The sequence below is a fragment of the Coturnix japonica genome, unplaced genomic scaffold (genome assembly GCF_054131305.1).
Source record: "Coturnix japonica strain WE unplaced genomic scaffold, WE-NBRP24 Scf044, whole genome shotgun sequence".
NCBI lineage: Eukaryota > Metazoa > Chordata > Aves > Galliformes > Phasianidae > Coturnix > Coturnix japonica.
Window position 1 is genome coordinate 1,533,282 of NW_028188947.1, and position 16,082 is coordinate 1,549,363.

At 50.1% G+C, this 16,082-nt stretch overlaps 1 protein-coding gene across 1 annotated transcript; it reads left to right on the forward strand.

Moving 5' to 3' along the window:
• Positions 1 to 12,737: 12,737 nt before the first annotated feature.
• LOC146752559 (olfactory receptor 14J1-like) lies at positions 12,738 to 14,188 on the forward strand. Its single transcript, XM_085531766.1, has 2 exons — positions 12,738 to 13,653; positions 14,100 to 14,188. Exons 1-2 carry the CDS (start codon positions 12,738 to 12,740, stop codon positions 14,186 to 14,188), a joined length of 1,005 nt encoding a protein of 334 aa, XP_085387892.1.
• The last annotated feature ends 1,894 nt before the right edge of the window (positions 14,189 to 16,082 follow it).

A 16,082-nucleotide genomic window follows, 5' to 3' on the forward strand; every position in this document is an offset into this window, starting at 1 on the left:
AGGGGTAGATTTATTAAGCCGATGGCTGGCAGGGATAGAGATATCTGCCTGGCTCCCTTCCAGAGTAACGAACATTACAGGCACTGCGCTTGAACTGGCTCACGAATGCTCTGAATTCCTTAAGTATGACTGGGGTGTCAATTGGAATACTGTGTTGTTAGTCTCTCTAATTGTAGTAGTTTACTATAAATTGCAGAGAGACTTGCAAAGAATAGTGCAGAGAGACTCAGGAAAAGGGCCAGAAGCATCGGGACCCCCAGTATCAGGTAATCTCACCCCTGAACACCAGAGGGACCTTGGGAAATTAATAGAACCCCTGAGTGAGTGTGGGAGATCAGGGGGATCTCAGATCGAATGGCTTATGAAAAAGATAGAGAGTCTCGAGAATGAGATCCAAACCCTAAGGGGAAGGCAACAAGTTAATCCCAGCCGACCACAGGAAGCACCAGCATCAGTGTCAGTCGCCCCAGTGGAAGGCCAGAGATGGGAACGTGTGTCCTCATGTCTGGAACGGATGGAGGAAGTAGAGGAAGATCCTGGTGAGGGACCCTCCCCAAAACCACCGAGAAAGGCAACCCAGAAGACTAACAGACGCGGAGAAGATAGTGATGATGAGGGAAAAGTCACTGCTTCCTCTACTCGTAAACCTCTGAAAATTACTGAAATCCAAAGTGCAAGAAAGGAGTTTGCCCGACTCCCAGGTGAACGCCTTGTCACTTGGCTGCTCCGGTGTTGGGACAATGGGGCCTCCTGCATGTCCCTAAGCTGCGATGAGGCTCGTCAATTAGGAAACATTGCTCGAGACTCATCTATTGATAGAGGGATCAGCAGATGTCTCGATGGAGTCGCCAATCTCTGGGAGAGGATTCTATCAGCTGTAAAGGCAACCGGTCTTCTCAAAAATGATTTGGAGCCTGTACTGGAAAAATGGAGTACAGCTGAGGAAGGTATCCAGTACCTGAGAGAAATGGCTGTGGCAGAAATGCTGTTTGATCCCACGTTTGTCCCTGGGGACCCAGAGGATCACCATGACCCAGAAAAGGTGAGCGGTACTCCGGAAATATGCAAGAAACTCATACGGTCAGCACCAGGGAAGTATTCCAGTGTACTATTAACGAACTCTAACAGGTATGATGAGCTGGATAGGAGACCTGAAATTTTTGAGCTCATCCTTTCATTGCAAAATATCGAATACTCACTACTGCCACACCGTACCACCATCGCAGCCATCTGTAAAATGGTGGATAGAATGGACCAAATGGAGAGAAGACAGGACAACATGCAGAAGAGCTGGTCTGCGGCAAGGAACCACAGTGAACCTGTGGCAGTCTCAGCCGTCAGACGCAAACGCATGCCTGTCCGAGTGAAGGACCGCAGTGAGCCTATGTCACGTGGTGCCATGTGGAACTACCTGCGTGACCATGGAGAGGACATGAAGAAGTGGCATGACGAACCCAATTTTGTACTGCGAGCACGGGTAAGAAAATTACAAAAGAGGTCAGCCACTACTGAGGTCGCCTCTACCGCCTCAGACAACCAATAGAGGGGCCCTGCCCTCAGCCAGGGGGGGGAAATGGATAATAGAGTGTATTGGACTGTGTGGATTCGGTGGCCTGGCACATCAGAACCACAAAAATATAAAGCACTGGTGGATACCGGTGCACAGTGCACTCTGATACCCTCAGGTTTCAAAGGGACAGAACGGATACATATACATGGGGTGACTGGGGGTTCGCAGGAACTGTCTGTATTGGAGGCCGAGATAAGCCTCACTGGTAGAGACTGGCAGAAACATCGTATAGTGACTGGCCAGGGGGCTCCTTGCATACCTGGAGGGGTGTTCAGTACACTTGGAATCGTTTGCCCCAGGGGTGGAAACACAGCCCGACCATCTGCCATGGGCTGATCCAAGCCACGTTGGAACAGGGCGGTGCTCCAGAGCACCTGCAGTATATAGATGATATCGTTGTGTGGGGTGATACAGCGACGGAGGTTTTTAAAAAAGGAGAACGGATAATCCAAATCCTCCTGTCTGCTGGTTTCGCTATTAAGCGAGACAAAGTGAAGAGCCCTGCCCAAGAAATCCAGTTTCTAGGGGTGAAATGGCAAGATGGGCGTCGCCATAGAGTGGATCTATCACATCCCTTATCACGCACCAGCCGCTGGTAAGATCGAGTGCCACAACGGTTTGCTGAAAACCACGCTGAAAGCGATGGGTGGTGGAACATTTAAGAACTGGGAGAAACATCTAGCAGAAGCCACCTGGCTGGTAAACACCCGAGGATCAGCCAACCGAGACGGCCCTACACAGTCCAACTCCCTGCGTACCATGGAGGGAGACAAGGTTCCTGTGGTGCATGTAAAGAATATGCTGGGAAAAGCAGTTTGGGTCCTTCCAGCCTCTGGAAAGGGGAGGCCCCTCCGTGGAACTGTCTTTGCACAGGGACCTGGGTGCACCTGGTGGGTGATGCAGAAGGATGGGGATGTTCAGTGTGTGCCACAGGGAAACTTGATGCTGGGGGAGTGCAGCCTGTGATTCCATGTGTGTGTATATATATATATATATATATATATATATCTGTATGTACATATGTAATGCATGTTAACTAATGTTCTGTTTATATGTTGATAAAAGTTAGGCATGATGTGATGATGTGTAATAAGGGGTGGAATGTTATGGTTTTGCAATTTGGTTGGTGTTGGTATTCCACATCAGAACACCATGCTTCATAATGGGAGTAAAGGGGACAAGTTTTTTTTCTGTGAACTGCCTTAATGAGCATGTGGGGAGGAGCACCGGAAGGGAAGTGAGGAAGGGGACGGGGTTGCTGCCCGGCTCCCTGCGAGGAGACAACGTGGTCAGAGCTTCCTGCCTTCCACAGCTCCATCGGTGAGATTGGGGACTTGGTATTCTCTTTGTTGAAACTCTCTTGTTGTTGTTTAGTGTTATTAGGTTTTTAAACTGCCATTCGTTCTCAGATCACCTTTTTCCTCCCTCATTTTTTTGTTAGACCTAATCGCAATCTCCCTTCCCTTCCCCGTCTCCCTAAACGCACGTGGCCGGGCCGCGCCGGGCCGCGCCGTACCGTGCCGTGAGAGAAAAGGGGGGGGGGGCTTTTGTTCCTGCTGCCCCGGGTCTGTGCCCACTGTCCTGGAGTGAGCTCTAGAGAGAACTCCGTGACACCCTGGGTCTTCATGGTCAACAGCTCCTGAAAGACAACTGCATCATGACCAGATTTCAATTCCAGATATGTGTTGAGACCTCCCAGGGAGTGTTTGCTGAAGCAAAAAGTGCAAGGGAATCATCGAATCATAGAATCACTAAGGTTGTAAAAGACCTGTAAGATCACCCAGTCCAACTGTTCACCTGTTACCTACAGCTTCCACTAAACCATGTCCCTCAACACAAAATCCAATCCTTTCTTGAGCACCCCCAGGGTCGGTAATTCTACCACCTCCCTGGGCAGTCCATTCCGGTGCCTGACCACCCTTTCTGAGAAGTAATATTTCCTACTGTCCAGCCAGAATCTCCCCTGCTGCAGCTTGAAATCATTCCCTCTAATCCTATCGCTAATTACACAGGAGGTCGTCCCCCAGCTCCCTACAACCTCCCTTCAGGATGTTATAGAGAGCAATAACGTCTCCCCTGAGCCTCCTCTTCTCCAGGCTGAACATTCCCAGCCCCTTCAGCCTCTCCTCATATGACCCCTCACCAGCTTTGTTGCCCTCCTTTGAACATGTTCAAGGGCCTCAGTGTATTTCTTGCAGTGAGGGGCCCAAAACTGGACACAGAACTTGAGGTGCAGCCTCACCAGTGCTGAGTACAGGGGAACAATCACCTCTCTGCTCCTGCTGGCAACCCTGTTTCTGATGCAAGGCAGGATGCCGTTGGCCTTCTTGGCCACCTGGGCACACTGTCGGCTCATGTTCAGCCGAGCATCAATCAATACCCACAGGTCCGTTTCCTCTACACAGTCTTCCAGCCACTTCACCCCAAGCCTGCGTAGCGTCACCCACAGTTGTTGCAGCTGAAAAGCAGGATGCGGCATTTGGTCTCAGTTAACCTCATTGAAGTGGCTTCAGCCCAGCTCTCCAGCCTGTCCAGATCCCTCAGTAGGGCCATGCTAACTCCAGGCACATCCACACTCCCAGCCAATTTGGTGTAGTCTGCAAACTTACAAAGGATGCACTCAATGTCCTCATCCAGGTCATCAATAAAGATATTGTAGAGGACAGGCCCCAGCACAGACCCCTGGGGAACACCAGGTAGACACACAGGTAGGCGTCCAGGCGGGTCTTGAATATCTCCAGAGAAGGAGACTTCCCAGCCCCTTGGGCAGCCTGTTCCAGTGCTCCGGCACCCTCACTGGAAAGAAGTTCTTGCACACATTCGTGCAGAACTTCCTATGCTCCAGTTTCTGTCCGTTTCCCCTTGTCTTGTCTTCACACACTGCTGAAAAGAGCCTGGTCTCTCTACTTTGACTCCACACCTCAGGTATGAGCACTGACATGAGAGCAACCTCCTGCACCTTTCCTTTGCCAGCAGAGCAGAGCAGAGCAGAGCAGAGCAGAGCAGAGCAGAGCAGAGCAGAGCAGAGCAGAGCAGAGACACAGTCCTCGTGTATCATGTAGTGTTATTCTGCTTGCCAACAGAAGAGGCCAGTCTTTATCTTCCATCTGTGGCATACTCCAGAGTTCAAGGCGTTGCAAAACTGTGGCACATCTACGTTCTTGTAATGATGACATTTTGGTATGCTCTGGACTTGCATTTCAATTGCATCTAAGTAAATCTAGGGTCATACCAGTTGATGGGAAGCTGGCAAGTGTTGTCTCATTGTAAGGAAGAGCAAGAAAGATGACAGGGGCAATTATGGACCTGTCAGTCTCACTCCAGTGCCTGGTAAAATTATGGAGAAAATGATGGTGGCAGTTATGGAAAAACAGCTGAAAGACAATTCTGTCATTGGTCACAGCCAGCACAATATTCCCAGGGGAATGTCCTATTTAATGTCAGGTCCTTTTATGACACCTATATCCATTTAGCTGAACAAGGGAAGCCAGCTGATGTTATCATTGAGGATTTCAGTAGAGCTTTTGATACTGTTTCTCACAGCGCCCTTCTGGACAGAATGTCCTGCATCTGGCTGGACAGAAACAGAACGTGGTGGGTGAGCTGTTGGCCAGTAGGTCAAGCCCAAAGGATTACAGTCAATGGGTTTTAGGGCCAGTTGTCTTTCATGTTTTTGCGGATGACTTGCATGCAGGACTAGAAGATGTTTTCAGCAAGTTTGCTTATGATACCAGATGAGCAGGTGCTGCTGCCTCCACTGTGGCTGGAGAGGACTTGCAGAGAGATGTGGACAAGTCAGAGAACTGGGTACCTGTTGGAACTAAGCACCAAGTGCATAAAGCTTAACAAGAACAAGTGCCTGATTGTGCACCTGGGTAGCGGCAACCCTGGACATAAACACAGACTCGATATGGGACACTGGAGAGCCATCTGACTGAATAGGATTGGGGGTCCTGGTCAACATCAAATTGAACGTGAGTCAGCAGGGTGCCCAGGCAGCCAGGAAGGCCAGCGGTCCGCTGTAGCGCATCAAGCAAGGTATTGCCAGCTGGGTGAGGGAAAGGATCATCCCTCTCTGCTCTGCACTGCTGCAGCCTCACATGGAGCACTGGCTTCACTTCTGAGCATTGCAGAACTGAAAGGACAACAAACTATGGCAGTGTGTGCAAAGGAGGGCACTGGAACTGAGAGTTCTCAAGTTCAGAGTTTCATTGGGATTGACTGCTTTTTCAGACTGGGCCATTCTCACATCCCACATTCTGCAATGAGACTCAGGGCACACATGGGACATGAAGCTCACAGTATCCTTGCACCCCATGCAGAGCCTGGGATCTTCTCTCCTTGTGTCTTTTATTTGACATCATACAGACCTCCATCCACTGCCCAGGAAGGGTCCTGAGCTAACATGAAGGACAGGATCTCCCTGCCAAGGGTCTGGGAATCAGGACTTAGCCTGCCTGCTTCGTAAGGCTAAGGAGGGGTTTTTCAAAATCAGAGCCACCATGCCAGTGCCTTTGCCTGCCTGTAGTCATACCTTCCAGTTGTCTTCTCTAACAAGTCCCCTGGGAAGCTCACTTTGTAACAGCCCTCAGTGGGCCATTAATACTCCTAGAAACTTCACTGTTACTTCTGACTTTGTCTTGTTGAGCACTTTGTGCAAACTTCTCTCTGCACTGGAGGTTGATGGACTCAGCAGCAAATGCACCCTGGGGCCCATTATAACTTAAAGAGCCTCTTGTGCCTTGTGCCCTCCTGCCATCTTCTGCAGGTTTTCAGAACTTGTTCATCAAAATGGAGAGGTATGTGAAGAGAGCTTAAAGAGCCAGAGTCCAGCAGACAATTATTGTCTATTTATTTATAGTTGGGTTTTTTAGAAGACATCAAATCAGCACTGTGCAACTGATATCAAACCAGGATGTACCCAAAAATTCCATTCTGTTACTGCATGGACAAATGTCCTTCTCAATCTCCCCACCCCATTTCTACTCACATTGCCCCCATGGGACTTGCATCACTTTTCCTCATATCACTCTTCTCCTCTGCAGTCACCCGCTCAGTGTTAAACCTGTTTTGCACCAACTCCCACAGGTTTTCCTCAGAGATACAGCTGCACGTGGGCAAGGAAAGAATTCTCTTTTTTTTGGCCAGCGAGCAGAAGGAAAGGTGATGCAATTGAATGAACAGTAAAATACAGTGATCAACTGCTTGCCATGTCCTGGCTGCATCTCATGGGCTTTGTCTTTCAGAGGGAATATTTGTACAAGGAATGAGTTAGATGCCAGGCTGTAGTCACAGGGCATTGGGACTGGCACCACTCTCTGTCTCCCTGTACCTGAAGGCTGCACATCAGCGGGGCGCAAGTGCCATTAAAAAGTCAGCTCCATCATTGCACTCACATAACCATCCCCTTCACCATCTGGAACAGACACAGACAGCCATGCCGTTGCTCATGAACTGTTCCTATCAAAACAGGGAAGTCCTTGGCTGTCTTAGGATGTGAGAAAAAGAGGAAGAGCTTTAAAGCTGTCAAAACAGGTGACCAAGGCACCAACTATGGAAGCTCAACACACCTTCTAGGTTAAGAAGCAGAAAGAGGAATAATGCACCTGGCTGCTGGAGAGAGCTGCGCTGCATCTCTTGCTACCACCCTTGGGTTGTCGTCATGCTGCCCATCCGCAGCACGCTTTGAAGGGCCACAGCCTTACAGGAAAGAACAGAGAGCAAAGATCTCTGCTTGCATTCCCTGTCAGCACACAGAGATGAGCCGTACAGCCCGTGCTCTCAGCACACACACCTCTTCTCTTACCAGATGCTTGCATTCCTGCGCAGTGCTGCTCAAAGCCCTCCTCCAGCTCTCCCTTCACTATGTAATCCACAGCTCTAGGCTGTTTGATGCCTGGACCATCATCAGGACCTGCAGAACAAACCTTGGGCTTCAGAGCTTGGAGGAGACAAGCGCTCTGTCTAGGAACATTCACCATCTGAAGCAGTTCAATAAGCGAGCTTTTGAAAGCCCTGGATCTCTGTGACACATCAGGAGATGCTGAACTCAACCCGCAGCCCTCTCCACAATGGAAGAGCTCTTCCCAACTGGCTGGAGGGGAAGCAAAGACCGTCTCAAGACCTCCAGTCCAGCTTCAAGGCCTTCAGGCTTCTTGGGCTATAGGTGTCCAGACCACTAGGTTCAAGGACGACTCCTAGGTCTTCTTGGCCTCTGTTCTTCTAGACTCCCTCTTTCTTGGCCTCCATGCCTTAGCTTGGCCTCAGGACTACTAAAGCTGCAAGGCCTCTTGGCCAGGCTTTCGGCCTCCCTCCACGCTGTTTTACCTGAAGGTCTCATAGCCTTCTGGGCAACTTCTAGGCCTTTAGGCTTCCTTCTATGCCTCTAGGATACCTGTGCCTCCAGGCGTGCTCTCCATCACACCTCTAAGCCTTCCTTTGTGCCTTAAATACTCAGGGACTTATGGTCTCTTTTTTGGCCTTTCTCTGTGCGTCAGGCCCTCAAAACCTCAGGGCTTCCAGTCCAGCGCACTGGTACCTCGACTCATCTGGTTCTGCTGCAGGCAGTGCTTCCTATGCTTGCCCAAGCTAAAGCCAGCACACAATGTTAGCGGCCGCTGCTGGTCAGATACAAGTGCTGGTGGAGAATCAGAGCAAAGCACAGCCTGAATAGATCCCATAGATCCCATAGCCCCATAGAACCCACTGACCCCATAACCCCAATGCCCCCATTGACCCCATAACCCTATGACAATACCTTGTACTGAGGAAAGGCTGAGATGCACTACGTCCTCAACTGCAGCGTTCATATAAGGGGAGGTTCAGCAGCCGCTCCACTCGTCAGCAAGTCCTCCAGAAACCTCCTTCTTTCTTCCTGAGCAGCAGACTGGATGCTTAAACCTTCTCATAAGTCAATATTAAACAGCACCTGGACCTGAAGCCCCAGGAGAAAACACAGTTCAGATCCAAGACCACAAAACAGTCATGTTCTAGTCCAGTACAATTCAAGTTCTGATTTAAATTTCAGGACTAGCATTTCACCCACCCTGCTATGGAAGGGGAACAGGGAGGGGAAAGGAGAGGGGAAAGCAAGGGACAGCCTTCTAGCCACACATGCCCCTATAACCCATTCTATAGCCCCATATCACCCTATAGCCTTATACATCCCAAATAGCCTTGTATCCCACTAGAATCCTCCTACTGCACACCCACAGCTCCCTAGAGACACATGTCCCCCATAATCCTCCTATAGCCCACCCAGAGCACCTTATGGGACTCTTTTAGAACCTCCACCACAGCCCTACATAACACTGCAGCCCCTAAGCTCCCTAGAGCTGTATGATCCCCTGTAGACCCCTCAGCCCAGCATAAGCCCTCTATCCCCTCCGCAGTCATCTATATTCTCCCCAGAGTCCCCACTGTCCCATATACCCCTATACCACATCAAAGTCCCTGACAACTTTCTATAACTCCATACCCCTCCTATGGCCACTAGGAAGCTCCCCATAGCCTCACATACACCTACATCTACCCCTGCAGTCCCCATAGCACCCTACAGCCCCATATCCTCCGAGAAGCCCTGCACAGCCTAATATCCCTCTATAGCGCCCCAAATGCTCCCTATAGCCCCACATCTCTCCCGATAGCCCCTCCACACCTCCACATCCCTCTACATTCCCACAACAGCTATCTACAACCCATATCCCCCTACAGCCCCCACGTTCCTCTCACAGCCACCCATTCCTTATATCCCTTGGTATCCCCCCTCAGCCCACTACAACCCCATATCCCCCACTATTCACCCCTAGATCCATCCCACTGCCACCCACAGCCCCATACTACCCTATTCCCTCCCTACAGCTGCCGTGCGGCTTCAGCAGAATGAGGGGAGAGCCGGGCAGCCCCGAGAAGGAAGATGGCAACCGATCGCACGTGCGGAGGCTCAGCCAATCAGAGTTGGCGGCGCTGCCACTGACCAATGAGATGGCGACATGGGGCCGGAACTGCCTCTGACCAATGAGCGGCTGAGGACGGGGCAGAGCTGCCACTTGCCAATGAGTGGCTGGGGGCAGGGCAGAGCTACCACTGGCCAATGAGAGATCTGTGGAGATTTCCCTCTCCACAGACCATCCTGGAGGCACTGACCACGTACACATCTGTGTCGAAAATTGAACAAGCCCTGGAGGAAGCTTAGGAACTTCTGACATGATAACACACATCCAAGAACTTGTTGTGTGCAGGGTCTCACAGGGAATGTGGAAGAGGGGACCTGACAACCAATGTGCAAACCAGATGCTGCTGCTGGCCACTGCTGCTGATGAACTCTATTTGCTCCATTGTCAGGAGAGACTGCTGTAACTTTGTCTTAAGGTAAAAAAGTCAGTTCAAAATGTGTTATTTGCTGTGAAAAAGATAACAGTTGTGGGTACTGTTCTTGTTCATGATAATGTCTGTCCCTGTTCTGAATGATAGGATTACAGAATGATAGGATGGCTTGGGCTGGAAGGGAGGCCAAGGATCATCAAGTTCCATTCCCTTTGCCATAGGCAGGGACACCAACCTCAAGTTTTGGCTCTAGAACAGGTTGCCCAGGACCCTATCCAAGATGGTGTTGAACACCTCTGGGGACAGAGTATCCACAACCTCTCTGGGCAGCCTGTCATAGCATTTCCACCACTCTACTTGTAAAGAACTTCCCGCTGACATCCAATGTAAACTTTGCCTCCTTGAGCTTTGTGTAGGGGTTTTCCCTGGATGTCAGTCTGGAACAGGGGGGCAAAGACACCCGGAAAAGAAAAAAAAAGGAGAGACAAAGGAATGAAGGAAAAGAAAGGAAAGAATTTGCCCCGTGACCCGTCAAGACCTGGGCCTAGCACTCCAGGAAAGGGAGAAGGACAGAGAGCAAACAGAACATTTTAACAAAGAGAAAACACACTGGAAACAATCTGATATTACATTATTAAATGTAAGCAAATCAGATAAAATGAGTGAGACAAGAGTACACCAAATAGTGCAATGGAGGCTCGTGTTTTCCTCTGCTGTGAGCTGAGATGGCCAAAGGCAAAAGGCCATTGGGATCTAGCCCTAAGTCTGACCACCCTTCCTCTTTGCACCAAGTCCTCCAGAGATGCTGCCCCTCCTCTACGCTCTGGGAACCCCAAATGCCCAAAACGGCGGTAACATGGAAGCAAAATGTGAACTCTATAACTCCCACTGTTCTGCATGATGTTGTTATGTGGAATACTGCTGGCAAAACTCACAAACCCACAACACAAAGCTCATCCATTTAGTCACCTGAGTAACTCTGCTTGCTCCATGGAGATGTGAAAAAAAACAATTTGAGATGCCCTAATTGCTGGGATCTGTTGTCATAAGAATGGCCAAGAATACCTCTTGCCCCACTCTGGACCTCAGCTGGTGCTCAGAAAGGAGGTGTGTATCTCAGGGATTTCCCACACAGTTTACAAGCACTGACACACATCCAGGAGCACCCCAGGCACCTTGGGCATCACCCAGTGTACGTGTGTGTGAGCAACTGCCTCCCTGCTGAAGGACTGAGGACTCAGAGCAGGAGTTCAAATGCAGGCAACTCCTTGTGCACATCTGAACTGAATCAGAGGAATCCCAGCTCCTGTGGGTCCATGGGGAGCTGACTCCCATTTCAGCCGCAGGGTTTCCCTCTACAGATGAGAGGGATCCAGCCTCAGCTGGATCACTGCCCTTCACAGGGGAAGTCCAACCCTCCCTGTCCTTGTCTGTGTGCCCTTTTAGTTTCTTCAAACAACCTCTGGAAGGACTCACCATATGTCTGGAATTTCAAGTACAGTCATGATGCCGTTGTCTTTCAGGAGCTGTTATCCATGAAGACTCAGGGACATCTCATGGGAGATGTGTGGGAAGGATAACAATGACATCCTCTGCTGCTGAGCTGGGCTGGGCTCATGGGACACAGGGAACTCATAAAAGTGGGGAGCGCTGCAGAGAGACAGCTGTGCCCAGGAGCCACTCTTGTGCACAGCACAGCCTGCAGTTGACTAAAGGAGAGGAGGGAAAGTGGAAAGGGAGCTTACAGGATGTGTACAGTGTGTGCGAGCAGTGAACACACAGAAGGAGCGCTGCTCACAGACCATGACAAGGTAAGTCTCACTGCAGCCTATGCAGCTGCTTTTCATAGAGGATTAACCAAATCAGGGACATCCTATAGTAGATCTGGCTGCAGGCACTGCATGTTTCTTTCTTGTGGAAAAAGATTTCTGCTTTACCTGAAGGTTTCCATGCTGCACTATGAAAGCACAGCCCTGCGGGCTGCATGTCCCAGTACGGCTGCAGGCTGTGCAGCTGGGGCTGCAGGCAGGTGCCCAGGGCTGTCCTGCAGAGCAGGGTCCCTGCTGTGCCCCAGGGGCTGTGTGCCGGGTATGGGACTCTGCCACCTGCCTGGCTCAGCACTCAGCCTGCCCGGGGAGCTGCCCACGGCGCTGCAGGGAGATGTGTGGGGGGAAGGAGCCCCCCGGCAGGGCTTGTGCTGCCACAGCTGCTGCCTGGGGTAGGGGGATCACAGCTCCACTGCACAACAGAAAGTTTGTAAGGGTGCTTTGCAAGAGAAGAGCAAAGGCAGAGATTTTCCATTTCCTGTTTTAAGGGGTGGGAAGAAAATTTGAAGCAGAGTTCTAAAAAGGACTGCCAACTTTGAAGAAATCTCTGAGGCTCCCCAGTATTTCTTCACTTCATCGGTTATTTTGTGAACAGTGACGCAGAATGTGCTATCATCCTCTCCTTCCTAAAATGATACAATTTATTTCTGTTTTCATCATTTTCTGAAGGCATTAATAGTTCACTTGTCCTGCAGACTGTCTGATTTCTCTAAGACAACCTGAAGTGCACATAAACTGGGTCTTGGGTCTTGAAGAGAAGCTGGAGTAAAGAGGAAAATATCCAGGAGGCTGGGATATGATTAGGAAATGAGAAGAAAGTAAGAGCTTCCCAATCTCCTACTCCTTAAGGGATGGTGAAGCTCATAAAAATAATTTCAAGTTCTGGAGTTAAGTGATCATTTTCCAAAGGGAAAGGAAAAATTCTATAGTATAGCAGGAGGAGTGTGTCTGAGAATGGTCTAGACTTGTCATTATCTTCTGCATTCTGAGCAGGACTCCAAGCCCAGGAACAGCAGATGTCCAACAGCAGCTCCATCAGCGAGTTCCGCCTCCTGCCGTTGGCAGACACGCGGCAGCTGCAGCTCCTGCACTTCTGGCTCTTGCTGAGTATCTACCTGGCTGCCCTCCTGGGCAATGGCCTCATCAGCACAGCCATTGCTTGTGACCACCGCCTGCACAACCCCATGTACTTCTTCCTCCTCAACCTGGCCCTCCTTGACCTGGGCAGCATCTCTACCACTCTCCCCAAAGCCTTGGCCAAGGCCCTCTGGGACACCAGGGCCATCTCCTACACAGGATGTGTTGCACAGTTCTTTTTCTTTGTCTTCCTCGCCTCAACAGAGTGTTCCCTTCTCACCATCATGTCCTATGACCGCTACGTTGCCATCTGCAAGCCCCTGCACTATGCGACCCTGATGGACAGCAGAGCTTGTGCAAACATGGCAACAGCTGCCTGGGGCACTGGAGTAATCTATTCCCTCCTGCACACTGTCAGTACGTTTTCATTGCCTCTCTGCCAAGGGAATGTTGTGAACCAGTTTTTCTGTGAAATCCCCCAGATCCTCAAGCTCTCCTGCTCAGTCTCCTACCTCAGGGAAGTTGTTTTTCTCATTTTGAGTATGAATATAGTCTTTGGGTGCTTTGTTTTCATTGTGGTTTCCGATGTGCAGATCTTCACTGCTGTGCTGAGAATGCCCTCTGAGCAGGGACGGCACAAAGCCTTCTCCACATGCCTCCCTCACTTGGCCGTGGTCTCCCTGTTTCTCATAACGGTCCTTTATGCCTACCTGAAGCCCTCCTCCATTTCCTCCCCATATATGGACCTGATGCTGGCACTTCTGTACACAGTGGTTCCTCCAGCAGTGAACCCCTTCATCTACAGTATGAGGAACTGGGAAGTAAGTGATGCAGTGAGGAAAGTGATTACTAAATGTGTTTTAAAAGCAGTGAACTGCTTTTGGAATTCATGGCTATTAATGCAGCCCTTTGCTGAATCATGCTGTCCTTTACTGTTTGTTTTGTGCCATTTTATCTGTGTAATTTATTCTTTTTCTTCTATAAATAAATACTGTATTGTTTTCATTACTGAGTCATTATTGAAACCAATTCCTGTTGAGCTTGTACCTTTGTAGTGTAGCCCATACACACTGTACATAATGTACCAGGCTCTCTGTGAACCTTAACAGAATAAAGGAAATGCAGTCACTCTCTCTGCCCTCCCTCTTATGAGACGTTTCAGGACCTGTACTGGTCAGATGTTCTCAGAAACCCACAGTCCAGCAGGAAGCACATGGCTGTTCATCAAACTGTGCAATGGCTTCACCCTTCAGCAGCTGACAGGCCAACCCTGGGCTCCTGTCTGTTGTCTGTGCTTTCAGGTTCACATCTGTCAGTGCCTCTGAGAGTCCAGCAGCAGCAGCTGGTTTGCACGTTGGTTGTCAGGTCCCCTCTTCCTCATTCCCTGTGAGACCCTGCACACAACAAGTTCTTGGATGTGTGTTATCATGTCAGAAGTTTCCAAGCTTCCTCTAGGGCTTCTTCCATTTTGTACACAGAGGTGGTCACTGCCTCCAGGATGGTCTGTGGAGAGGGAAAGAAGTCACGGAAGGGATGCTCGCTCTCTCTCTCACTGCCATTTATCAGATCTCTATTATTTCTTTCCTTTCATCCGGGTAAAACAAGACTCACTTTCTTTAAGCCATGACAGGAGGCTGGATCATCATGGGAACAAAACCCATAGGACACTATTGTTCTGCTGAAGCTCAGGCAGACAGCCCAGTGACTTCAGAACCGAATCAGGTACCTTCAGCCAATTTTCACCCCAAACCTTGGATTCCATGCCTGCGTGTCCTAATGGCAAACTGTCCTCATGGACAGAGGCCATACTACTGCCATCTCAGACATGCAATGCAGATTTCTGGATGTCACATGGGGACTTCTGCTCTTGGCTGTGTAAAGACAGCAGAAAATATATGGCACATCTCCTGATGTGACTGAAGTCGTCTTGTCCCGTTTCAATGATGCCATGATTCTATAGTTCTATGGTGCTGTGATTTCGTGCTTCTGTGATTCCATGAATCACTGGTTCTATGAGTCTGTGAATTCGTGGTTCAGATATTCCATGATATTGAGATTCCACAATTCTAAAAGTTGTGGTCTTTGGAGTTTTCAGCAATAAATAAGGAGGAAACCCATCAGCCATAGCCAAGTTTTGTTATTCACTCTTGATCTCCAGCATGATGACAAAGGCACTGAGTGAACACTGCCAACCTCCCTGTGTCTATGTGTCCCCATCACCCAACTGTCCCCACTGCCCACACAGAATTATAGAATGGCCTGAGTTGAATCGTATTACAATGATCATCTAGTTTAATCCCCCTGATTAGTGCAGGGTTGCCAAGCACCAGAGCAGGTGGCCCAGAGCTACATCCAGCCTGGCCTTGATGGCCCCACCTACAACTTCCTGTGTCCCTGTCACCAAGAAGTTCCCATTTGGCTGCATGTCCCCTTTCCCCCATATTTCCATTATGTCTCCATACTGCCATGATACACTCATGTCCCCATGATGTTCCCATATCCTCATGTCCCCATCTCCCTGTGACCCCTTGCCTTAGAAATATCTTTGTAAGTTCCACACTCCCCATGTCCCTGATATCCTCACACCTCCCAGTGTCCCCAAATGCTGTGTCCTAGTTCCTGATAAAATCAGCCTCAAACCTTGTAGCTTCACAGGACTGGACAGGACTCAGTGATGAGTCCTTGGACAAAGCCTTGATATGGGGACAGCGTCATCTCTGGGTGGTCCTCGGGGACAGAAATGCCGTGTGTGCTAAGTGCTGGGACCTGGGGGATTTGGTCTAAGTGACATTGGGATCCCAGCACTCAGTCTTCTTCCTCTGATCCCTGGCTTCCTCATGTTTCCTGGGGTCATTAAAGGGATGGCTGCATGCAGGGCTCAGTCCATGTCAGGGGAGTCTGCCAAGCCCAGGGGTATCTGGGGAGTGGGAGGGGCTCTGGAGGATAAATGCAGACCTTGCCTCCTGCAGCCTCAACCAGCTCCCATAGCACAGAGGAAGATGAAGGCAGCTGTGCTCAGCCTCGTGATGCTCCTCGCTGCCCTGTGCTGCACAGTGGAAGCTCAGGTGAAGCATCTGTGGGGGATGTGGACTGGGGCTGGAGGTGATGGGCCATTGGGGATCCCCGATGCGAGCATCTCTCTCACGCTCTCTCCTACTCCTCTCCCCACAGCCACTTTTGCAAGTGCTGGCCTTGGAAGTTACTGTGGTGAGTGTCCAGGCAAACACATTGGTTGTGCCTAAGGGTGGCCCTTCATGGAGCTCTGCAGGAGCAGGTGGGGTCTG

Excerpts from the sequence above, each read along its gene's own strand:
- LOC146752559 (XM_085531766.1), top strand. The coding sequence starts at position 12,738 with ATGTCCAACAGCAGCTCCATCAGCGAGTTCCGCCTCCTGCCGTTGGCA. Across the intron at positions 13,654-14,099 it reads GAGGAAAGTGATTACTAAAT|GTTCACATCTGTCAGTGCCT; the intron begins GTGTTTTAAAAG and ends CTGTGCTTTCAG.